Source organism: Sipha flava, unplaced genomic scaffold (genome assembly GCF_003268045.1).
Source record: "Sipha flava isolate LNK unplaced genomic scaffold, YSA_version1 232_pilon_pilon, whole genome shotgun sequence".
NCBI lineage: Eukaryota > Metazoa > Arthropoda > Insecta > Hemiptera > Aphididae > Sipha > Sipha flava.
Window position 1 is genome coordinate 319,277 of NW_020272869.1, and position 25,448 is coordinate 344,724.

At 28.3% G+C, this 25,448-nt stretch overlaps 3 protein-coding genes across 4 annotated transcripts; 1 reads left to right on the forward strand and 2 right to left on the reverse strand.

Annotated features, from left to right (window-relative positions):
- Nucleotides 1–55: 55 nt before the first annotated feature.
- On the forward strand, nucleotides 56–13,571 carry LOC112683698 (phosphoinositide 3-kinase regulatory subunit 4). 2 transcript variants are annotated; one of them, XM_025554842.1, is made up of 27 exons: nucleotides 56–272; nucleotides 996–1,093; nucleotides 5,061–5,364; nucleotides 6,923–7,046; nucleotides 7,116–7,296; nucleotides 7,357–7,506; nucleotides 7,565–7,737; nucleotides 7,799–7,900; nucleotides 7,980–8,106; nucleotides 8,161–8,336; nucleotides 8,411–8,521; nucleotides 8,641–8,746; nucleotides 9,054–9,194; nucleotides 9,258–9,528; nucleotides 9,612–9,760; nucleotides 9,817–9,969; nucleotides 10,107–10,418; nucleotides 10,481–10,609; nucleotides 10,662–10,870; nucleotides 10,931–11,019; nucleotides 11,094–11,283; nucleotides 11,529–11,744; nucleotides 12,239–12,441; nucleotides 12,512–12,637; nucleotides 12,700–12,857; nucleotides 12,923–13,098; nucleotides 13,303–13,571. In XM_025554842.1, the coding sequence occupies exons 4-27, from the start codon at nucleotides 6,955–6,957 to the stop codon at nucleotides 13,511–13,513; spliced, it is 3,951 nt and encodes a 1,316-aa protein (XP_025410627.1). In that variant the 5' UTR covers nucleotides 56–272; nucleotides 996–1,093; nucleotides 5,061–5,364; nucleotides 6,923–6,954; the 3' UTR covers nucleotides 13,514–13,571. The 2 variants fall into 2 exon arrangements, with proteins under 2 accessions (XP_025410627.1, XP_025410626.1); XM_025554841.1 differs by lacking the exons at nucleotides 56–272; nucleotides 996–1,093; nucleotides 5,061–5,364 and adding an exon at nucleotides 5,924–5,944.
- On the reverse strand, nucleotides 4,073–4,549 carry LOC112683670 (protein GVQW3-like). Its single transcript, XM_025554806.1, has 2 exons — nucleotides 4,520–4,549; nucleotides 4,073–4,408 (listed from the first exon to the last, which is right to left on the reverse strand). The coding sequence occupies exons 1-2, from the start codon at nucleotides 4,547–4,549 to the stop codon at nucleotides 4,073–4,075; spliced, it is 366 nt and encodes a 121-aa protein (XP_025410591.1).
- A 1,215-nt stretch (nucleotides 13,572–14,786) lies between the features above and the next one.
- Nucleotides 14,787–17,570, reverse strand: LOC112683662 (traB domain-containing protein). The gene is made up of 7 exons (XM_025554795.1): nucleotides 17,265–17,570; nucleotides 17,084–17,195; nucleotides 16,122–16,258; nucleotides 15,921–16,060; nucleotides 15,515–15,705; nucleotides 15,333–15,432; nucleotides 14,787–15,145 (listed from the first exon to the last, which is right to left on the reverse strand). Exons 1-7 carry the CDS (start codon nucleotides 17,388–17,390, stop codon nucleotides 14,974–14,976), a joined length of 978 nt encoding a protein of 325 aa, XP_025410580.1. The 5' UTR covers nucleotides 17,391–17,570; the 3' UTR covers nucleotides 14,787–14,973.
- Nucleotides 17,571–25,448: the final 7,878 nt, after the last annotated feature.

Below are 25,448 nucleotides of genomic sequence, written 5' to 3' on the forward strand. Positions count from 1 at the left end.
TTTTATAATAATACATTTTATTAAGAAGGTATTTATTATTATTATTTAGTGTTTATTGTGTATACAATTATATTTAAGTTAAAGAATAAATTCTAAACGATGGGTTCCTTGATTGGCAAATCTTTCAATAATGTTGTCAACGTTTATTTCTATATCTGCATGAATATGTAGTAATTCAAGCCCATTCAATCTATCTTCAACCATAGTGGACCTTAACCAAGTTTTAAGTCGTCGTAATGTGGAAAAACTTTCAGCACTAGAAACACTGACAGGTAAGGTAGCATATATTTTTAAAAGAAGGTTAATAGCTGGATAGATGTCTTGTTATGTTATGATCGGTTTTACTACCAATTGATTTAATGGTGTTTGTTTTTTGCAGCCACCTTTTGTCGCAAATAAAAAACAATATTTACAAAAATAACCCTTTAACTTGTCAGATAACACTAGCCATTCAAATATTCAAATATAACCATACCTCAGCAAGGGTGCCCATATGGGGGGGGGGGGGGCAAGGGAGTGACATTTTCCACCCTATGTTTTTAGTGTCCAATTTATATTATTAGTTAAATAAAAATTTCAATAAATTACTTTTATAGTAAATTAGTTTAATAATTTTTATTTTATAGTCTTCCAGTTTGATATATATAATGTAATAGTATAATGTAAAATTGTAAATCCCTTCCTATATCGTGGGTCATTCCTATTTATGAATAGATTGATAAATTAAAATGTTGTCCCCCCCCCCTTGAGAATTTTCCTATGGGCGCCCTTGTACTTGAAATTTTTTTTTTTAGGTAGGTAGGTACTAAGTACTAAGTTAAAAATGGCTAATAACTCTTTTCTTTGGAAAATCGAAATTTTTTTTATCAATTTTATCAAATTACAAAAATTTAATTGCCGGGACTGGCGTTCATTGATAATCAGATTGTACATCAGTTTTTCTAATAAATTTTATTTGTGCTTACTAATGTTTTGTACAACTATTTTTTTTTAAGGTGGAGTTTTATAAGGTGATCAAAAAAAATAAAAGCCACACCGGAAACAGGAATCTGCGCACGCCTATGATGCCAAAATACATCGCTCGAGTCTTAAGGTGCGTCCACACTATGCTGATATATGCCATCTTGATGTATTGCCACTTGGGTTTCTTTCATCCGGACTTACACTTGTCGAATTTGGCCTAGCAAGCCAGTTGGCAACACTGCCAAATGGCACGTGCTAACATAAATTCCACATCACTCTTGGCAATGGCATTTGTCAAAGCCTCATGGTATAGTGTGGATGCACATTTAGTCTACTTCAAAGAAAGTCAATGAGAAAAAATAGTGTTTACGTGCTAACGGGTCACACGTGGTTCTAATTGTGATTTTACTGTCGTTAAAACCACTACCTACTTTTTAATCGAAAAGGTGTTGGAAACCACTTCTTCTTCTTTAGTTTCGGCCCTTAAGACCATCCTGAAAACGATAAACATTGCCACCTTTCCCTGTCCTCCGCTACTTCTCTCCATTTGACACCAAGCTCTATTTTTTCCACTTCTCTTTTCACACCATCTTCCCATCTCAACCTAGGTCTACCTAGTGGTCTTTTCCCTATAGGGTCTTCTTCGATCACTCGTTTTACTAAAGTACCCTGTTTGCGCTAAGCATGTCCTGCCCAACTTAGTTTTCGTTTGGCAATCTCCCTAACTATACTCGGCCTCTGAAAAAGTCTTTGGAGTTTCACATTATGAAGTTTTCTCCATTCATTAGATTGTCTATCGAATATGGGGCCGAAAATTTTCCGTAGAACTTTTCTTTCGAATATCATTAATCTTGATTCTTCTGTTTTTCTCAACGCCCATGTTTCCGAGCCGTATAGAACAATTGGTCTTAGTAGAGTCATGTACGTTTTGATTTTTAAGTTTTTGGATAAGACCTTCGATTTTAAAACTTTTTCAAGTCCATAATATCCTCTATTCGCTAGTTGTATCCTTGTTGACACCTCTGTCTTGATGTTGTTATCCTTCGTTATCATCGACCCCAGATACTTAAATTGTGACACTCTTTTGAACTCGAGCTCTTCAATTTTGATATATTGTTCTAGACCGCTATTTCTATTTCTTCGGCTAGCCACAAGGTACTCTGTTTTTTCCTCATTGACGGTTAGGCCCACTTTTTTTGTCGTATTTATTAGTTTGTTTCCTAATCTCTTTATCATATCTATGTCTTCACCAAGGAGAGCGATATCATCCGCATATGCTAGCATTCCAATTGTGATTTGTCCTAATATAACTCCCTCTGAAATGTTCATCTCACGTATTACCCTCTCCAGTACTAAATTAAACAGCACTGGAGACAGAGCATCCCCTTGCCGAAGTTCTGTCGTTACTCTTGTAGGTTGTGATGTTACGTGACCTATCTTCACCTGTATATCAGTATGATTGAGACTGGCTCCAATGAAATTAATAATTTTCTTGGGGAATTTGAAATCTTTGAGAATGTTTAAAAGACTTTCTCTATGGATAGAGTCGTATGCCTTTCTAAAATCCACAAATAATACGTGTACATCCTTGTCGAATTCTAAGCGTTTTTGGATAATTTGTCTTAGAATGAAAATTTGGTCAGTTGTGAATCTATTGGGCCTAAACCCACTTTGATAGTCACCTATTATATTTTCAGCTTTGTAGACTACACTGTCTAGTAAACAATATGTTAAGACTTTATATGTCGTATCTAATAAAGCAATACCTCTGTAATTACTTCATTTTTACGGGTCTCCTTTTTTATAAATAGGACAAATTAAAGATGCACCCCAGTCTTTCGGGAGATGTTCCTCAGACCATATATTTTCGATGATATCATGTATTCTATTTATTGCTACCTCATCCAAATTTTTTAGAATTTCTCCCTGAATTCCATCTTCTCCTGGTGTTTTATTGTTTTTTAGTCTATTTAATTGATTTACTATTTCTATTCTACTAGGAGGTGGGCATTCAATGTCGTTAAGGTCTGATGTTATCCACGTAAATGTTTCATATGGGTTCTCACAGTTAAGCAGTGGTCAAAATACTTTCTCCATTTTTCTAGAATTTTGTCTTGTTCCATAATTATAGAGCCATCGTCATTTTTTAAGAATCTTTCATGTTTTTTGTGCCCACCCCTAATTGAATTAATCTTCTGATACAGTTCACGAGTTTTGTTAACTCTGTGGTTGGTCTCGGCTTCTCACAATATATCTTTCATAAATTTACGTTTTTCAAATCTAAATATATTATTTGCCTCTTTTTGGCGTTCTTTATAAGTAGATTCCTTCTCTCTATTGGAGGGGTCATTGATCCATTGTAATCTAGCTTCTTTCCTTCTGTTAAGTGCCTCCTCACAAGAAGCGAACCAAGATTTCTTCACATTCTTTTGTTGGAAACCATAGATCGACAAAATCGATTTTTGGAACATCGAACTACATTGAAAAGTTTTATCTACTACCAAGGCCAGGAGTAAAAGTTGTTAATAAAGAAATTCAATTCGAGTTTAAAGAAATTTTATATTTGTATGCGGACATATTAAATGACTGTTCTGATTCTCTTGTAATTGATCAAATGAGTTTTAGAGAATTAAACTTATGGTATCATAATTGTGATTACCAAGAATCAGTCAAACATAATAAAATATCTGTAATTGATGAATATTTTCAATGGGATTTTCCAGTGTAATTTAAAAACTATTTTAATTACATTGCCAGTAACAACTGCTGCAGGAGAAAGGTCGTTTTCTACACTTAGAAGGCTAAAAACTTATTTACGTAACACCAAAGGACAGCAAAGACTTAATGGAATGACTACTTTAAACATACCTACATACAGAGTCCAAAGAAATAATTCAAACTAATTTCGATTTAACGAAATTCCGATAATGTCATTCGAAAAAGTAATTTCTAAAGAAGATTTGAGCATTGGTTTGAAATCGATAACAATATTTATATTTATTTTGTTATTTTTACAAAAACATGCTTCAGTCGTGTGGCGAATTCCGTAAAGGGAGGAATAGAAGAACAACGTGTGCGCGTAAAATTTTGTTTTAAATTAGGAAAAAGTTCAAGTGAAACTTTTGAACTTTTGCAGCAAGCTTTTGGAGATGATGTTCTGTCTCGGACAACATGTTTTGAGTGGTTTAATGGTCTTTCGGTTTTGTTTTTGTTCATCGGTTAAGAGGCGAGGAACAAATTTGGCTGCGATTCGGCTCATTCCCAATTCTTTTGTTAATATTTCTTGGCATGAATCATAAGGTATACCGACGTCTTCTATTACTTCTCTAATAGTTAATCGACGATTATTTCGAATAATTTCTCGAACACGAGCAACAGTTTTATTTGTTTTACTGGTCGATGGTCTACCGGGTCGTTCATTATCCTTGACGGATGTTCTACCTTCCTTAAACCGTTTAAATCACTCAAGAACACTCAGAACATCATCTCCAAAAGCTTACTGCAAAAGTTCAAAAGTTTCACTCGAACTTTTTCCTAATTTAAAACAAAATTTTACGCGCACACGTTGTTCTTCTATTCCTTCCATTACGGAATTCGCCACACGACTGAAGCATGTTTTTGTAAAAATAACATAAAATAAATATAAATATTGTTATCGATTTCAAACCAATGCTCAAATCCTCTTTAGAAATTACTTTTTCGAATGACATTATCGGAATTTCGTTATCTGAACTGATATATATATTATTAACGCAGTCCGGGTATTTTTTGATCACACCTCGTAGATGTAGTTAAACAAGATTGCGGAACTATCAACGATGGTAATATGGCAACGAAATTTTTTTGAAAATCTGAGTTTAACAACAGAACTTACTGGGCTAAATGAAACACTTATAAGGCAATTTTTAGTCATTTTTTAAATTATAACTTCTGGAAACAAGTAAATTATAAATAATTCGTAGTAAATTATTTAGTAGTATATTAGACAAACAGCAGACAATTAAGTAAAATTGTATGAATGGAACTACAGCATCGGTTCATAAATTATTAATCCACGAAGAACATATTATAAAACATTATGCATTTGTTCCAATTAGTCAACTTTCCGAGGAAGTCAGAAGGCAACAAATAAAAATTTCAAGAAGTATCGAGAACATTACACAAGAAAATGTTCAAGAAACGCAAATAACGAAGATTTAATTCATAATCTTTTTATCACATCAGATCCAGATATATCCAGTATTCGACCTTATTATGAACGTAGGAAAAAGAAGGAACTATTTGCTGAATCTGTTCAATTACTTTTGAGTGAAAATAAGATTGACCAGAAAAATGAACAGGAGGAAGACAATGGAAATAAAGAATAAACAAGTTCGATCGAACTTTGAGTAGGTATGTAAGGTAAGTCGACTTACATGTTGTTTACATCAAGTCATATTTTGTCAATAATTTAATAATTTCTAAAAGTTGTCTATTATTATGTTCATAGAGCTTATTTGATGACCTCTAAAATCATAAGCGCAACTGGGGGGGGGGTTAGCCCCCCCCAAAATAAATTATTCAATTGTTTTGTATAATATTAATAAACCTTTTAAAATTCAACTGTAATTCTTATTGTTTTTAGAAAAAAATTAATAAATTAAATTTTTTCCAAATTGTAAAATTATTTTATATTGCCTATGATAAAATATGATAAATACTAAACATCATTTGCCTTGTTTAAAACGATGTTTATCGATACATTGGTACGATTATTAATTGTTATACATAACATTTTACAGTATATTTTTCAGTATGCACTGAACATATAATATACAAACATTATATTATTACTGTGGATAAACACATATTTACGTTCCACTATAAACCAAGATCGGTTTAGTAATCTATCAACACTTCATATTAAAAAAGATATTGAAATTAAAATCGATGAAATATTAAAACTATTTATTTACAAAAATAAAAGAAAATTGAAACATGAGTAAATATTTGTTTTTTTTTTTTTTTTGTATGTCTTATACTTTTAAGTGAATATATATGGGGGTGTGGGGGCAACGCCCCCACGTGTTACATTTCATGTAATATCAGGTGGGGCTACAGCCCCTCTCCCACAAAATTTTAGCTCTAGTTGCGCCACTGTCTGAAATGCTAAACTTAGTTGTCCAAAAATCTTGACAACTTATTTTATTATCCATATCTATGATTAGAATGTCCTACCTAATTCAGTTACCTTAAGTACCTATTTTTTCTAGAGCGTTATACTTTTGCAAAATATTTATACATTTTAAGCATATAATTATATTTATATACCTATGTAAATATTATATTATTTTATTTCTATTTTATTTTTTACTTCTTTATGAATTACTTATTAGTTTTCAGGTAAAGTAATTAATTCTTTATTATCTATTTATTATTAAATTGTTTTTTACAATTTATGTTGATATACGAAAAAAAATTATGAGCATAATTTTACTTGGTCACATAAAATTTTAAAATAGCCTTTCTCGCCTGAAAAAAAACCGAAATAGCGCTCCATGTAATGTATAGGTACTAATATTACTTTAAATTTTCGTTAATGCTTTTAAAAATATTAAAAAAGGAACATGATATATCGATCAACCATACGAACTATAATTATTATTTAATTCGTGTGTAACGAGAATAATTGCTCAATATTCAATACGATTTTTATGTAAAATTAACTGCTATTTCGAATAACGAAGCTTTGATAAGATTTCAGATTATATGATAAGCAAAATTATAGATGATAACAGTTCATTATATTAATTTGAAAATGCTAAATTTTTGTTTTTGTAACTGCATAATATTTTATACTCGATATACTTCTCTTACATTAATATCTTATAAATATAATTTAAACAATCAATCATTCGATCCGTTTCAATGTCCACTAATTCGTTTCTTTGTTTGAATAATTGTTTGTATTTTCTTGTAGTAAATTAAAGTAATAATTTTAATACTTGGAAAATGGGGAATCAATTGGTGGGCATAGCTCCCTCTGAAATATTTCCAGTCGAACATTATCTTACTGATCATTCACAGTTACAATTTGATGCCAGGTGATTTTTACTAGAAACTCATTAATGTGTTAAATCTTATTATATTTGAAATTTATTTTAATTTTTTAGTTTGGGAAGTACTCGATTTTTTAAAGTAGCTCGTGCCAAGTCACAAGAAGGAATGATTGTTGTAAAAGTGTTTGCTCTACATGATCCAATGTTACCATTAATAAAACATCGAGTGCGTGTTGAAGAAATCAAATCAAAACTACAGTCTGCTGTCAATTGTTTATGTTTTCAAAAAGTCATTGTATGAAAACTAAATTTGGTTGTTTAATTTGGTGATTTAATTGAACTTATTTTTATTCAGATAACTGATAAAGCGGTTTTCTTGATGCGTGAATATGTGAAATATAGTTTGTACGATCGAATTAGCACCAGACCTTTCTTGACAATGATTGAGAAAAAATTTATTGCATTTCAAATATTATTTGCTTTACGACAATGTCATACATTAGGTGTAAGTGTCTGCTATTTTACTAATCAATGAAAGTTTTAATTTAAATTTGTAACTATAGGTATGTCATGGGGATATAAAATTGGAAAATATCATGATTACATCTTGGAATTGGGTATTACTTACAGATATAGCATCTTATAAACCTACATATCTACCTGATGATAATCCAGCTGATTATTCATTTTTTTTTGATACTTCTCGTAGAAGATTATGTTATTTAGCACCAGAACGGTAAAAACTATTTTTGTATATACATTTATTTATTTAAAAGAAAAAAATATATTTTTTTTAGTTTTGTCAAAACATCTGCAGAACTAAGTAATCAATTATTACCATCTGAAGATCATGTTAAAAAAGGAGAATTGACTCCAGCTATGGACATTTTTTCTGCTGGGTAAATAAATAATTCATTTCTACAAAAAATGAGGAAATTATTTAAATTATACCAAGGCATTATTTTTTTATTTTCATAGTTGTGCATTAGCAGAAATGTTCACTGATGGTCATCCACCTTTTGATCTGTCACAGTTATTGGCTTATAGAAATGGAGAATATGACCCAAGTCCTCTAATTGATACCATTGATGATGAAGGAGTTAGAGTATGTATCAAATAATTAGTCAAAAATATTTTTAAATGATTTATTACATTTTAGGATCTTATTAAATCTATGATAAAATTAAACCCAGCACATCGTTGTTCAGCTGAGTTGTATTTGGATGAAGAGAAAAATAAAATATTTCCAGATTATTTTTATTCTTTTCTCCAACCATATTTGCAAATGTTTTCGGCTACAAATCCTATAATTTCACCTGATGAAAAAATCGATAGGTGAGCAAAAATTGAAATATATGTTTGGTTAATAATGTAATTAATTTAAAATATATTGCTATTCATCCTTTTAGATTGAAAAGTGATATCAACGGTATTATTAATATGTTTCTCCCATCTAATGATTCAGGAGAATGTACCGATGGTTTAGTTTTGATTGTTCAACTAGTCACATCTTGCATCAGGTATCTATTATTATATGTATAGTTGGTCCTTTAAAAAGAAACAATACTAAATACAAAGTAGCTCTTAAATTTTTAACATACATTTTTGTTTCTTCAATAGTTATCCATTAATTTTTCAGAGGTTTGCATTTGTCTACTACAAAAATACAAGCATTAGACGTTTTACTTGAATTATCAGTGTATTGTTCTACAGAAACAGTTTTAGATAGAATTGTACCATATATTGTAAGTAAACTGTATCATATTTAAAAATAAAATGTTTATTATAAGATTTTTAGGTACATTATTCAAACTTTATAAATTATAAATTAAATTTTCTAAATATATCAGTTATGTGGATAAAATTTTAAGCAATTTTTTATTAATATATTATATAAAAATTATGAAATATTAAAGTATTATATTCATGTATATTTAAGTTCCCATAATTCAAAAAATGTTAAAATATATCCTACATTTTAAAATTACTATTTATTTTAAACATCAATATTCTATATAATAATAATTAATAAATTTATAATTTATATTCAAGTTTCATATGATTCAAGATGTTTCTCCTGGGGTAAGAAAATCTGCATTGCATGGTTTAAATAATACACTTTCAACTGTCAAAAATTTAAAGCCAAGTGATGCAAATACATTTCCTGAGTATATATTTCCCGGTTTAATAAATGTAAGTTTATTAATCTATTAATAATATAAGTTTATGTATTTTAAATTAATTTCAAAATTTTAGGTGGCACAGGATGATGCAGTTATTGTTAGGTCAACGTTTGCCCAAATTATTTCACAGTTAGCACAAACTGGCTTAAGATTTTTAAAATGCTGTCAGAATGTAAAGGATGATGAACCAACCACAAATGCTTTTGAGACAGAACTGGCCACTCTACATGAAATGGTACAGCAATCAGTATCAGCTCTTCTTACTGATACTCACAATATTGTAAAACAAACACTAGTCAACAGTAATATAATTGAGTTATGCGAATTTTTTGGAACTCAACGAGGTACATTTTTATTTCTTGTAGTTTAATATATTTTATCATTTTTATTTTTAAAAACGTTAATTAGCTTTTTTTTTTTTAATTAGCAAATGATGTGATATTATCTCATATGGTTACATTTTTGAATGATAAAACAGACAAACACTTACGGGCTTCATTTTTTGATAACTTTGTCAATGTAGCTTCTTTTGTTGACCAACAGTGTTCGCCTATATTATGTCCACTTTTGCAACAGGTAATATAAATATAAAGTAAACATCTTTTTCTTATTATAAAATGTGATATTTTTAGGGATTTACAGACAGTGAAGAGTTTGTTGCAAAAAAAGCACTTAATGCAATGGCACAGCTTATTGAAAAGGGTTTGCTTCAAAAAACTGCTCTTTATCAATTAATTAGTGATATTTCTTGTTTTCTCATACACCCAAATTTATGGATAAGACAGGTATGTTTTTACATTATATTGCTAATTTACTGTTTGAAGATCATTATTTAGTTTTGTTTTTATTTTTAATCTAAATATTCAGCCATGAAATAAGTATTTTAATTAAATGTTTAAGATTTATTTTTAATTTTTGTCAGGCAACTGTTGGCTGTTTTAGTGCTACAGCAAGAATGTTGGATGATGTAGATGTTCAGTGCAAAATCTTGCCTGTAATGAAACCATATTTAAAAAATTCAATCATATTAGTAAACAGGGAAGAATTAGTATTAAATACTTTAAAAGATCCTTTACCTAGAAATATTTATGATACTGTTGTAAAATGTTCAATAGTTGAAACTTTAGTGAATATTTTGGGCGAACGAAAAAAAGCCAGAACGATAGTTAACACTGGTCATATACCTTTACCAAGTGTTACACAATCAATGCATCAAAATAATGCATTAAGAAATGTAAATTATTAATTATCATTTATTATTGAATTTATATTTATTTTTAATATCTGTCAATTTAGTTGATTAAGAAACTGGAATCTGAAGGAATGACTGAAGAAATAGAAGATCAACTTTTGGCTTTATCCAAACATATTTTAAAAGTCCATAAGCAGTTAGCATTTGATAACAAATATGGTACTAAAGGAAAGGTAATTTGTTGTACGAAATTTATTTCTGTTCTATAACTTAGTTCTTTATTAGATTAATATTGGAGACACAAAACTCAACATACATTGCTATTCCATAGCATTGGCTCGATCGCAAAATTCAAAACTTCAAGATTCCATTCCAATTGTAAATAAACGTAGAGGCATAGATGATCAGTCAGTTGCCAATATGAACGATGAGTGGAAATGTATGTTTGGTGGTCCAGATTTATCTTCCAAGCAAATGCATCCTTCACGAAATCAGTAAATCTTCATTTCTTCATATAATTATTGAATTTATTTTAACAGTCTTTTTGAATTTAGATCACCAGTTGGCGGTTCATATACTTCAGATATTCAACCATCTCCATCTAATAGTATTGAAGGTCCTACTGATATGTCATACATACATTGCAAGTTAATTTAGTATAAATTATATTTTTTTGTTCGTGCAAAATATGTTATGTCTTAATTATCTTTATTATAGATCGCTATGCACCATGTAAACTAGAATTACGGAAATTGATATCTCATCGTCAAGAGTGTTATGACATTACTATGAGACGCCATGAATGGGCTGAACAAGAAGTATGGAAACCAAGACTACCTCCACCAGGTTGGCGGCTCCGTTCTCAATTAGTAGCTCATCTGCATGAACATAAGTCAGGAGTAAATAGGTAAAAAATATTTATATAAATTTAATAAATAGCAATTATCATATTATTTATATTATTTATACAGTAAATTTTCTTTACATTTTTAACCTCATTTATTTAAAAATATATGTAATTATCTCCTTTGAATTTTTAGTGATGATTCTTCTGTATGTACTTATTTTAGTTTTATGAGTACATATTAATTAAAATTATTTATATGGTTAAATACTGTGTTATTAATTTCTTCTGTAAATATTTTTTCTCAGATTGGTGTCCATTCAAAATACTTCACTATTTGCAAGTTGTTCATCAGACAGTTATGTTCGTGTCTGGGATTGTATGAAAATGGAAGGCAAAAACATTGCTAATCGGTCTAAACAAGTTTATAATCATCAAAATGGAGCATTATATGGGATGACCTCGTGCAGAAATAATCAATCATTGGCTACTGTTAGTCATTCAGGTTCAGTAGTTATTTTAAAGTGAGTAGCAATTCAAATTATATTATAACGCTTTAATATGTTAATACAGTGGAACCTTGCTATCTCAAAATTTCTGTATGTCAAATTCTATTTTTCAGTCCTGATCATTCAGTATTGACTTACGAGTTATGTTATTTTGGTTTATTGAATTTTTCTATAAGTCAACGTCATTATCCAGTACCCATCACCTATTACAATTCACTAACTCGAATATATAACAGATTTTCTACTTTCATAGAAAATAATGTATATTGACAAATACTAATAATATGTATACAATATATAAATACATTCTATATTATAAATACACATTTTTCCTAATAATTAAACATTTTTATTTCAAATTTTATTTGTTTTAAATTCCCTCAGTAACTAAAGGTTTCAATATGTCAAATTTTTTTTTGGTGCCTTGCAACTTCGAGATACTGAAGTTTCACTGTATATAAATATTATACAATTTTTTTACCATTTTGTCTCTGTTTAATTGTGAACAGTTTAGAGTCAAATAGTAATAAATTAGGTGTGATGCAAACAAAACAATTAGATTTACAAGAAGATGGTTGTGCTGTTGATATATCTTATTTGGACTCTGGATCTCAAATGGTACTTGTGTATACAACTGTGTATGGTTCTCTTGTTGGTTGGGATCTTCGTGCTCCTAAATTGGCTTGGAAAGTGAATAACGATATAAAACAAGGTATGTATCATCATTGTAGCACATCAGTCAAAATTATTCTTCATTTTATGTACTGATATGATTTGTATAGGTATTATAACTGCCATGTGTTTAGATACAAGACAAAGTTGTCTAACATTAGGTACAAGTAGTGGATATCATACATGTTGGGATTTGCGTTTTAGGTTACCGATTGCCACTATTGCTCATTCCAAAGGTATTAATTTTCATCTCTTGATCCCAAATAATTTGAACAAAATTGAATTATGTTTATATTAGCTGTACGTGTAAGAAGATTAATAAAACATCCGACAGAACCATCATGGATTATATCTGCTATGCAAGATAACAATGAAGTAACAGTATGGAATTTAGAAAGTGGTTCAAAACAACAGACTCTTTGGGCTAGTAGTGCTCCTCCACTGTCAACCAGTCAAGTATAAAAATGTTTTGACTATTTTTAAAATAAGATCTTAACTATATGGTGTATTGTATTATGTAGACTAATAACCATAGTGTTTGTGCATTGTATTCGATGAATACAGATCATGGTCCAGAGTTGTTGACAGGAGGTACTGATCAAAGAGTACGTAAATGGAATTTGACATCACCAAGTGATTCTTATATAGCCATACCAGCAGCAAATGATGTTATGGGTCATTCATTATATTGTTATGAGTATGTATACAATTTATAGTTGTATTATTAATTATTAATCAATAGCTAAAAGTCACTAATGAGTGACTGCTAATTCACACCGTTCATCTTATCATCTTAATCTCATAATTTAAACATATTGTGCTAAATTGTATGGATTGTTTATATAAAATAAAAATAAAAATAAATAAAAAAATTATTAATTATTAATTTTTTTATGATTAGGTGTAGATTAGTTGATGGCACTAATGTTGTACAAGAAGTGTGTACAAAATCAAACAGTACAGTAATGACTGGTGATGAGGAACCATTGTGTGCTACTGATCAACCGGCACCTGGCCATGTAGGGTCTATACTAGATATAACCTCGTGCATGGCGTCCCAGTGTTTTCTAGTCTCTGCATCTTGCGATGGAATTATTAAAGTATGGAAATAATATTAACAAGAATGTATGTTCAACTAATAGTAATAATTGAATGTATTAAATGTTATATAAATATAATATGATTGTGATAATGAAAATTTGTAACTGTTATATATGTTAAAATATACTAAAGTTTTATTTTTTTTTTTCAAATTATTTTTGTATTATTTTGCAAGTAATAATTAAAATTTCATTTTTTAGTTATTTATTGTAAATCATAAAATATATTTTAACATTCTATTAACGTGATATAATCTTCATTAAAATGTTAATTATTTTCCTAATTGTTTTATCTTACATTTAGTTAAACATTTTTCCTATTTTTTCTTAGAATAAAAATTGGTTTTGCTAACTCTTTTGCAAACTGCTTATTCCATTTTTCCATTATAAATAAAGAACATTTTTACTATCAATTTCGGGGCATTAACTATAATACAGTTTCTTTTGAGAAAATAAGATTTTTTTATATTGTGCAAATTTTTTTTGAACAAATAAGTGTCCTGTGAGAGTAGTGTATATGTAACTAATATTCTGAGCAACATAAATGTCGCCGAGTAATTATTTTGTCCCTTAGAATATGATATTTTTAATTACTACATAACACCAATGTTTTGGCAAAAATTAAAATATTTGTAATTATTTATAATTTTATTTAGTAGCCATTTATTATGCTTGATTTTATTATTTATTTATCATTTCATTTAATGATTTGAAGTTGGAACATAATTTATATTGATTATCAAATTTTTTTGTCACCCAGTGAACATTTCTTAAAATATTCACTATGTGTAAAGGTTTTATTTAAATTAAATATGGTAATCACTAATAAAAATATAATTTCCATCCCAATTCTTAATATTTTATAATAATATACAACATAAAATAAAATACTTTGATATATTTATTATAATATATAAAAATGGTTACTTAATAATATTTAACTTAAATTAAGTAAGTAACAACGTTGGCGTACAAAATATTTAACATGATGAGAACAGATATATACATTTTAACATTTAAGTTATTTTTAATTCAGGAATATTGAAGTTATTGAAAACATTTTATTGTTACAAAAATATGATATATATATATATAATTTTTTACAAAAAAATTATTAAAACAACCCTGTTTAATAAAATAACAATCTTTTGTAATTAAATGATTCACATAAACAATGAAATTTAGATAAATTATTTTGCAAGTGAGATCCTTCACCTCAATAATAATTATGAAACATTCACTAGATGTAAATTAGTACTAATTAGTAATTATTACTCTTATTACTCTTATTTTTAAAGTTATATCACATAATATGATCTATACATAAATTTGGTAAGGCAATTTCCTTAAAACTTTATAAGTAATATAAATATTTATGATAAAATTATTAATTATAAAGTCACAAATTATAATACATACCATAAAATATAATATATTACGGAATGTGATTAATTAATTCTAATAAGTTTTAATCAGAACTTAATAAACTTTCCTTGGACATATGTAGAAGTAACAGCATTGTAAGCTGCCTTAGAAAATGATCTTACTCCTGGGATTTTTGAAATACCCCATAAAAGCAAACCATAAGTAGACACCTTGATAACTATTTTAATAATTTTACTACTTCTTGATTGAGGTGGAATGCTAAAGATAAAATATATACAGATAAATATATACATCTTGCTTATGATTAACATTATAATAACCATAACACAAGTATTTAAATGATTAAATGAAGAAAGTTCATTTAAAAGTTTACTCTATACATATAAATCAAAAATATTTTAAATAAATAAAAAATATTGAGTTATAAATCATAAAACCAACTTACATAATTAATTCTGCAATTTCTTCTTTGGTAATAGTTTCCCAATAGTTTTTAATGCCAGCGAGATGGCCTAATCCAACTACCCCAACAATTACTTGAGGTTCTATCAAATAGAAATAATTTAAAATTTATATTATTTAAGCATTTTAGATTGAATAAGAAACTAAATAATTAAATTTAATTACTTGAAAAATATGAATTAGGTTTAAGACCAGTTTTGTCAATTTCGAAACCAGCACAATTTTGTAAGCTATAAGTTAAAAATTTGTCTCTTTCATCAACTATTACTTTCTCTAACTCTGGATAATCAGCAGCCATTTCAATCATTAAAGTTTCCAGCATATCTTTGTTCTTGAACTTTTCTACATCTTCTTTTCTAATTCACATTAAAATATTATCTATATTTCATTCTTTTGTATACAAAATAAACCATTTATAACATCAGGTAATAGAACTCAAATCTTGCAATTAGAATTTTTATACAAATAATTATATTTATTTAAACATTGAACATTTTTCAATGGTTTATCAATTATGTTAATGACTATAAAGTTTTTCGCCTATTGTATTTATTGTATTATGAAAACTCACGTAATTTTAAAATCCGCAGTAAATAACAAGTGTGCTAAGAGTCGAATAATTTTAGGCCAACTCAACATAGAAATCACTCTTTTTATGGTTATATCAACAGGTCTATCACCTAGATAAACATAGCTGTCATATTTTTTAGCCTTTATTTAAAAATACAAAAATTAATTAATTATAAAAATTAAAACTATAATAGTTAAATACTTCATCAACTGCTCTGCGAAATTCTCCTCCAGGTACCATGCCAAGATCATGTGAAATTTTTGCTGATATATTTATCATAAGCTGATAAAATATACCTTGGGTGAATCCTAATTTTTTTATAGAATTTTGTAGCCCTTCTAAAAAATTCAGTAATAATTTGTAATAATTAAGCATTATTAGAAAAATATATTAACAGTTAATTTAATATACATATATTTTATAGTACAAATATAATTAATAAATTGGTCTTGAACTTTATCTGAACTTTTTTTCAATTTAAATACAAATAATTTTTGGTTTATTGAGTTAAAATTACAAATTATGATTTATTTTTAAAGAAAAAATGGCAATATAAGTCTAAAAACAACACATTTTTTATTTGTATTTCTTTTAAATAATTAGATGTAAATAAACAATTTGTATATACAATAAGAAAATAAATAACTAGAATTATATAACAGAATAAATTGTTGTAGACTTTGGATAGTGAATATTTACAATAAGAATATAGCATTATATTATACTTCATCATAGATATTTATATTATATAAAGATATAGACATTTTTGTCTTTAATTAGTGATACAGAATACTGTGTACCTATCTTATGTCTAAAGTTTAAATAAAAAGTTGTTATTAGTGTACATATAATTTCACGTAGCTCTTTAGAGAATTAACTGCAGAAATTAATCAAAAAATAAATTTCAGACTTAAATGGCAAGGCCTGCATAAATTCTGTATTCATTTATATATGATTTTACTTCAATTAAAAATGAACAATAAGATAAATACTTAATTGTACATGTAATTGGTAAAATTTGAAAATTCCTACATTATTCAAGACCTATAATATGTTACAGTTGTACAAATAATTTAATATTACAATAAGTAACATTAAATTAAAAAAAAGACATGTAAATACAAATTAAAATAATATAAAAATGTATTGTATATAATTAATACCTAATGTAATGCCTGAAACATTGGCAATAGTAGATTCATCAATTGATAATATGCTATTTCTGTTATAGCATAATTCTATAACAATGATATCTGGCTTTACTGCATTTATTACCTGTTACAAATTACAAAATAATACAAATGTTTTAATATATTTTACATAAATAAATAAATGTAATTATACTTGAGCAACATCTTCTTGGCTTTCTTTGCTAAAATGTGCAGTGCCAACAAGATAAACCACAGAACCATTTGAAGACTTCAGTACTGCTACAGTGTCTGGGAAATTAGTAACTTGTTCTTCTACCATTTCCGATTTGTTTAATAAATATTATTACTTTTCAAAAAAATGTTCTAAAAGTAATTAAACACTAATTAGTAGATATTAGGATCAAAATAAAACAGAACTTTAATTATAGTAAACTATCAGAAAATTACGAATACACCCAGGGTACCTATTATTTATTACCAATTTCGTAATTGTTTATAATTTTTAAATATTAAATTTTCATTAGATACCTTATCAGATATTACTTGACACGTAATCGATATTTATCAAAGAACTTAAAGAAACTTATCTGAGGCTACGTGTTATAATATACAATATATATAATATTATAAATAGTGATGGGTATAATCAAATGATTTCAATAATCGATACATTAGTAATTAAAACATTTATATAATCGAGAGATGTCACGAAATAATCATTCAAAATGTACAATTGAAATATTAATAATTGAGATACGAGATACTGTCATAATCGAGAGGTATATATACAGATAATTATCCAAAATCATTTTTGAAAATAATTGTATTGTATTTCCTTTTGCTATTGAAAATAAAGTGAATTATTCTATTCAATATACCAACAGTAAACCGCAATATAAATATTACATTTTTATTAATATAATATTATTAATAATTTAATAGCATAATAAACACACTGCAATTGGCGTGCGGTTGGACTCTCCCTCACGTGGTACCAACTGGGTTTATAAGGTTGACGTCGGTGGATCAACCATAAGAGCAACTAGGGGGGCTTAGCCCCCCGACCAAGATTTAACCCCCCATAAATATCCCATATCATATATGGCAGTAGCATACAGCATACTTAACTCACAATAGTGTCACATACAAAAAAAGACACATTGCAGTAAATCCAACTTGGCTCAGAATCTAAAATATATTAACATGGTATATAAGAGTAGGGGTAATCTACAGATTATTTTAAGTTTTGGTAGAAGGGCTGAAGTGCCCTCAGATTTTTTACCCTGTTTGCGCCTATAGAGTCAACCTGTGGTTTTGAGACACTTCCTCTATTCTGAATTTTCAAGCCTGCTAGAGGAAGGCCGTAATGAAGTATATGTACAATGGTACTCGGGGGCGGATTTCTCATTAGACATGATAGGCAGCTGCTTAGGGAGTCAAATTCTGTAGATTTTCATTAAAAAACATAAAACGTACGAAAAAAAATTGGAAAATTAATTACTTTATATTTACAAAAAATAATTGTATAATAATGTGTGCATTTTGTTAATATTTTTTTTTATCTATTTTGGTTCATTATAATTTATAGTCATTAATGTCATTAATGACTCATTAAAAATAAAAACAACTGTACAGAAAACAGTTTTTGATAATAATATATTTAACACGTTGGTATGGTCCGATCAGAACCCGCGTTGCTACGTTAAAAATACTTACGGTCGACTATGGTTCATATATAATATGAATTATATCAAGCAACAATGGTTATTAACAGGGCTCGTAAGTTCATGCATTTGCATATCAATCTTGTAGAGTTGTATTTAATGCTAGATGACATAGAAATCCATTTAAAGGTACCATGATTAAATATGTGAAATCTTATTTTGTATGTTTTTGCATATTTGGTATGTTTTTGTATATTTGACATATTTATGCATATTTTTATTTTACCGGGCATATTATACAACATTCTATTAAAATCTATCAAAAATCGAAATGGAAAATATAAATAAAATTAAAAATATAAATTGTATTATCTTCTATTTTATTTTATTTTTGATACTCGTACATTTAATGAATAAATTTGTTTTAAAAATTTTATTTAAAATTAATTACTGACCAAGACGTACATTATACGCAGTTCATAAAGACCCAAGAATAGTATTAAATAGTATTTATAATCAATTTTTTTATTTAATTGGGACATAAAAAAATAAAATATACCTATAAAAATAATAAATGGATAATTCATGTTATTTCAAAAATTATTTATGATTTTTTTAAGTAAGCATTTTTTAAGTGCATAATTTTAGATATTTAGTGCATATAAATGCATATTTTTTAACTTTTTAAGGCATATTTCAAAGCATACTTTGCCAATTAGTGCATAAATGCATACTTATTTAGGCATTTTTTAGATCATGAACTTAGGAACCCTAATTATTAATACTATTTTTATCGGATATCGTTGTCGTCGGAATTTCGGGGAAAATAAATATATACACTGCCATACTGTATTACTAAATCGACTGTATATAAAGAATCCTAGGCTATAATGAAAATCTGTTTTTATTAAAATTTAGTAGACATCCATTGACATTTTTCAAAATAGACTAATTAATAAAAGCGAAAAAACTGTCTAAAAATTCAAATGGATGTGGGTACATATGTCTATCTATCTATCTATCTATCTATACTATTTATAAAATTGTAAGGGTTTTTCTTCGACCGCGCTAACCGAGAAAACTACAGAACCGATTTGGCTGAAATTTTTTTTGGCTGAAACCCGACACTCTGTTAAAGGTTTTAGTACCACTTTTGTCAGTAAAAAAGTTCATAAAAGTTCATAATAAATTAAAAACAATGTACCTATATTGTGCGTGTACCTATAATATCAATCCGAGATTGATTATTTAAATATTAAAGCGCTTCAAATTGGACGAATGACTATATTATGTCCTAAGTGCCATGCAAAAAAATGGAAAGATGAAACCCATGGATTTTGCTGTGCTGACGGTAAAGTTGTTTTACACCAATTTGAGGATCTTCCAGACCTAATTAAAAGTTTAATTGATACCTAATTCTCACCCTCTATCAAAACATTTCTTTGATAATTCTAGACGGTATAATACTTTGTTTCAAATGACATCGTTTGGAGCAAACAAAATAGCTGAAGGGAACTTCATGCCCTCTTTTCAAATTCAGGGTCAAGTGCATCATTTAATAGGTAGTTAATTACCCGAAATTGGAAATAATGCTAAATTTTTACAAATATATTTTATGTCAGAGTCGGATCAAATTTAAATATTAATATTTTAAAATTTAAAACCAAATTTAAAAAGAGGTCTCATTGAATCATTGCAAACAGTTTTGCGTGAAAATAATCACCTCATACAGAGCTTCAGATCTAATCTAGAGTCGAGGTCTTTTGATGAGTTGCAAAACTTTAAGTTAATTATTCATGCTGAGAGAGTTCCTCAAGATGAAAACAGAGGTCAATATAATGCACCTACCATCGATGAAGTAGCTGTATTATTAGTTAATGAAGATAAAGGTCCCAGAGATATAGTTCGGCACGGTCGGAGTGGACACTTGAGTCGAGTTTCCGAATTGAATAGATCTTATGATGCATTGCAATATCCATTGATGTATACTAGAGGCGAAGACGGTTATCACATTAATATTTTACAGAAAAATAACCAAAATTGAACAAAAACTGTCTCCTGCATCCAATTTTATTCTTATAGGTTTATGGTTAGAGAAACAAGTCTAAATCATCTACATTATTACAAAACATTATTCAGCCAATTCGCCGTAGATATGATGGCAAAAATGATTTCTGAAAGGTGTAATAATAAGTTTATGGGTGGCATAACATTTATTTTCGCTGGTGATTTCCGTCAAACCTTACTAGTAATCCCTAAAGGTACTCGAGCTGATGTCGTTAATACTTGCTTAAAATCTTCCCCTATATGGAATTATGTTGAAAAACTTTATTTGCGAACAAACATGAGAGTTTATTTATGCGGAGGGGACGATATTTTTCCAGCACAGTTGTTGAAAATTGGAAATAGAACTTTAGAAAATGAAAATGGTTACATTTCTGTCAATCACACGATTGGACGGGTGGTCAATAACGTGGAAGAGTTGATTTCTACAGTTTGTCCTGACATTTTTAATCTGTCCAATAAATCTTATCAGTGGTTATGTGAAAGAGCTATTATCTCTCCGAGAAATGTAACAGCAGGAGAAATTAATGATATCATCCTTCTAAAATTCGATGAACACTCACGTGAATATCTATCTATTGATACAGTTACATCAACAGATGATGCTATTCATTATCCACTAGAATTTCTCAATTCTCTTTCTCTTTCGGGATTACCTCCTCATAAGCTAAAATTAAAAATTGGTGCTCCAATTACATTATTACGTAATCTTCAATCACCGAACTTATGTAACTGTACAAGATTACAAATAAAATCGTTGCGAAATAATATTATAGAAGCCGTAATTCTTACAGGGCCAGCGAAAGGAGAAATTGCATTTATTCTAAGAATTTCCATGATTCCCTCTGACTTGCCGTTATCTTTCAATTCCATCTTTCTGCTTCAATTCCCGGTTAAAGTTTCTTTTGCCATTACCATAAACAAAGCGCAAGGTCAAACATTCAAGTACGTTGGCGTAGATCTTCGTACAGAGTGCTTTTCACATGGACAATTATACGTGGCATTTTCTCAAACTGGGGACCCGAATCATCTTATGATTTTAATTTCAACAGAAAATACAACAAAAAACATCATATGCTCAGAAATCTTATAAAATTCTTATTTTAAATCTTTTTTTTTTCTTTTTTTTCTTCATCAACTTCAATCAAATTCTTTATCAACCATAAATTATTTCTTTTTTATCTGTATTTATTTTTATCATTTATAACGCTAGAAAAATTTCAATCCGTTTTCATTAACCGTTTTTTATATTTACTTGCCGATTACATTAAACAATAATATTTGAATAAAAAATTCTACACATCATGGTCTGAAGGCAAAATAAACAACCAATCACGAGCGAAGCTGTGACGAGTCGGCTATATATCTAATATTTAGATTAGGTATTTTGGAAGGGATAATATAACTTTTTCACCTAATATAGGGGCGGTAAATTGTTGGTGCCTATAGTCGTAAAAAAGATAAATCCGCCACTAATGGTACTATAGACTAGGAGCGGACTGAGAGTACTTCGACCCGGGTGGAGAAGATTTGAGTGGCCCACATTTTTTTTGTATGATCAAAAAATTTGCAGCTCGCTGTGTTCGTTTATCATAGGCTAAAATCTCCTAAAAGGGTATTTAGCACCACCAATATATTTTAGAAATAAATAATACATATCATCATTCATAATATTATATTATATCGTTTACTTAAAATCTTTTATGTCTATATTTAGATATTACTGAGATAACAATGTATTAGGTACATATTTTTCAGATAATTTATGATATACTAGTGATCAATGTGCATTTGTGCTGTTTCGACCTACTATTATATAATACAATTCTTGATTATATTATGTACCTATTATTATTTTATAAGTAAATTTTTATTTTCACAAATTTGTTTCTATTTGTTTTAAAGATTTGTCGGAGTATTTGAAATTTATGAGTGAGTGACAAAGCCCCCCACGGGTTACTGATAAGTTAATTTTGGAGAGTCTTGAGCATCCCCAGAGTACTAAGTGGATTTGCGTCTATGTCACTTATGATTGGCTAAGCCCGGATTATGATATATTTGGGGCTTGGGGCCAAACAATTTTAGAGGCCCATAACCATAATCAAAATATTGATGACCCACACATAAGTATATTTCAGAGACAAAAAAAAAATTATATTCTAGTTTATAAATTTATTTCTTGCTTTTTTTAATACAAAAAATAAAAATTTTATTTATATAAATAATTTTTTCTTTCTTTTTGAGAAGCAAACCCTTTAATTATATCATCGGTATTAATTACCTCTAAAACATTATTCTCTGAACAAAAAACCATAAAACTATATACTAGTTTATATTTGTTATTTATACGAGCTAAAAAAAAAAAAAGAAAAAAAGAGTTAAAAAATGAAAAACCTACTATTGTTTGATATTCGTTGTGGGCCCTGACAATGGCCCCCTCTGCCCCCCCCCCCTTTAATCCGGGCTTGTGATTGGCAAATTTTACAGCCTCTACGTACATTTATAACGACTCTAGATATCTAGATTTAGTCTTTATTTACGTCAAATATAATTTCAGCACAAAAATTCATCAAATACATTATTACCACAAAACAGTGAATACCTTATTTTCGCATAAATAATTTATAATAATAATACGAGTATAATAGGTAACAAATAAATTAATGAAATATCTTATGCTTATTATTTAAATTTAAATATATAAATTCAACATTTGATGCATAACGGTGGATGATTCTTTTAAATAGTTAACAATTTCCGAGACATTTATTTCATCCAACAGCTCTTTTTTTACTAACATTAAAGCAGAGACTCTAAATTTTCCTGATTTAAATTGGATCTTAATTTAGTTTTAATGCTTTTCAGCTTATTAAATGTACGTACACAGATAACTTCTGTAACTAATAAAGTTAAAAAAAATGCATACGCTTCGTTTAGTGTAATACAAGCAGACAAATGTAAATTTAAACTAGGTATATATCAAACTTAGACACAATGCAAGCAATTTTTCTTGTCGTGGTTACTGTAAACTGTATTACCTGAAACCATAAAAAACAATATTATTGATCATGATTAAATAAACATTGTAAATAAAATGAATATTTACACTATAAATCTTACAAGGAATCATATTTTTATAGATTCCATCAACTTCTTTGTTTTCTAATTCGATTTCCATGTCACTTCCCTTCAGTTTCGGACTCCGAGTATTTTAATTTTGTTATTTTCTCTATTGGATTAAATATGTTTGGGTAGACTTTTGAAAAATGTTGAAGTTTCAGTTTTAATTAATTAAGATCTAAACTTGCTATAAATTACTAGGTATATTAGTAAAATGTAGATATATATACGATATTACAAGTTAATAATAATATTATGTAAAAAAAATCGTGTCCCAGGATTGTGTATTTGTGTGTTATTATCTATTATTGTTAATTTAGTAACTATAGCATAATTGAATATAAGATTATAATATAATATATTTTATTAAAAGTGCACCATGACGAAGGAGTCCTCACGACAGTGGCCCCGGTGGATTTCTCCCATTCTTCACCTGGGCCAGTCCATCACTGCTATAGATCATATTATATACATATAAATATTACATATTATACAGTCCAGTAGTCAGTAGTATTCGCCATACGGCTGTGGCACATATAGGGGGGTGTCTAGTGGGCTACAGCCCCCCCCCGAAATTATTTTAAACATATGTTCTATTTTAATGATGCTTTATGCTTATTTAGAATTTGCGTCCAAGGTCAAATCGTTTTGGGACATTTTGTAAATGAAATGTAGATAAGTACCTACTGTGTCTTGTTAGTAATTCTTAGATAGCAGTGGTTATTCAACTCTGTCCATAGTAGCCCCTCCGGAAAATATTTTCTATATATGCCACTTCCATACGGGTAAGAAAAGCATTCGATTATTTTATTATATTTGAATGAATTTTAAAATAATTGAGTGTGACTAATTCAGCATAAATAATACCAATCACTCAATCATCAGTGTAGGCAAGTGCAAGGTTTTCTTTCTCGAATAATTGTAATCACTTTCTCAAAAATAAATTGCAACAACCCGCTTAACTTTAATATTATAAAATCTTACAGATAGTGTTAAGATTATAATCGTACACTAATTTAATTGACTCGGTTGGTATCTCATTCTTCTAGTCATCATGCATTTATCTGTTTTTGCTACCACATGCTTGATTGATCAACAAAGTACAAGTATTTGGTCAACAGAACATATATTGAAATTCATTCAAATCCCAGCTCTTAAAATGATAGATTGAATTTTTTCTACATAAAATATGGAATAAATAGAAATATTAAAATGTAATTAAATATATGTTAAAAACTTCCTTCAATTAAGATTAACAGTGGCTTTTTTGGTATTTGTCTATCAACATTGCTATAGATAAAAATGTTTTCTGTAAATAATTATATTTATTTATTATTAATATAATTGAAATTCTATTGAAAAAAACAATATCTATAAATTATTGATTGAACTGTTATATTTTTCAGGAGTTATGTAATGAGTTATACATTATAGTATATATTTAGAACAAACATAATAAACATAAGTCCACTAAGATATAAATTAGAATATATTACACACTTAAATAAATGTATTAATTTTTGAAATAT

What these genes read in the sequence shown, in the direction of transcription:
- LOC112683662 (XM_025554795.1), bottom strand. Translation starts at nt 17,390, where the DNA reads ATGGTAGAAGAACAAGTTACTAATTTCCCAGACACTGTAGCAGTACTG. An exon ending in GCCAAGAAGATGTTGCTCAA is followed by an intron (nt 17,196 to 17,264) that starts GTATAATTACAT and finishes AATTTGTAACAG; the next exon opens with GTAATAAATGCAGTAAAGCC. An exon ending in ACCTAATTCATATTTTTCAA is followed by an intron (nt 15,433 to 15,514) that starts GTAATTAAATTT and finishes TCTATTTGATAG; the next exon opens with AACCTCAAGTAATTGTTGGG.
- LOC112683698 (XM_025554842.1), top strand. Translation starts at nt 6,955, where the DNA reads ATGGGGAATCAATTGGTGGGCATAGCTCCCTCTGAAATATTTCCAGTC. An exon ending in TTGATGATGAAGGAGTTAGA is followed by an intron (nt 8,107 to 8,160) that starts GTATGTATCAAA and finishes ATTACATTTTAG; the next exon opens with GATCTTATTAAATCTATGAT. An exon ending in CAAATTTATGGATAAGACAG is followed by an intron (nt 9,970 to 10,106) that starts GTATGTTTTTAC and finishes AATTTTTGTCAG; the next exon opens with GCAACTGTTGGCTGTTTTAG.
- LOC112683670 (XM_025554806.1), bottom strand. Translation starts at nt 4,549, where the DNA reads ATGGAAGGAATAGAAGAACAACGTGTGCGC. An exon ending in TAGAAGAACAACGTGTGCGC is followed by an intron (nt 4,409 to 4,519) that starts GTAAAATTTTGT and finishes AAACGGTTTAAG; the next exon opens with GAAGGTAGAACATCCGTCAA.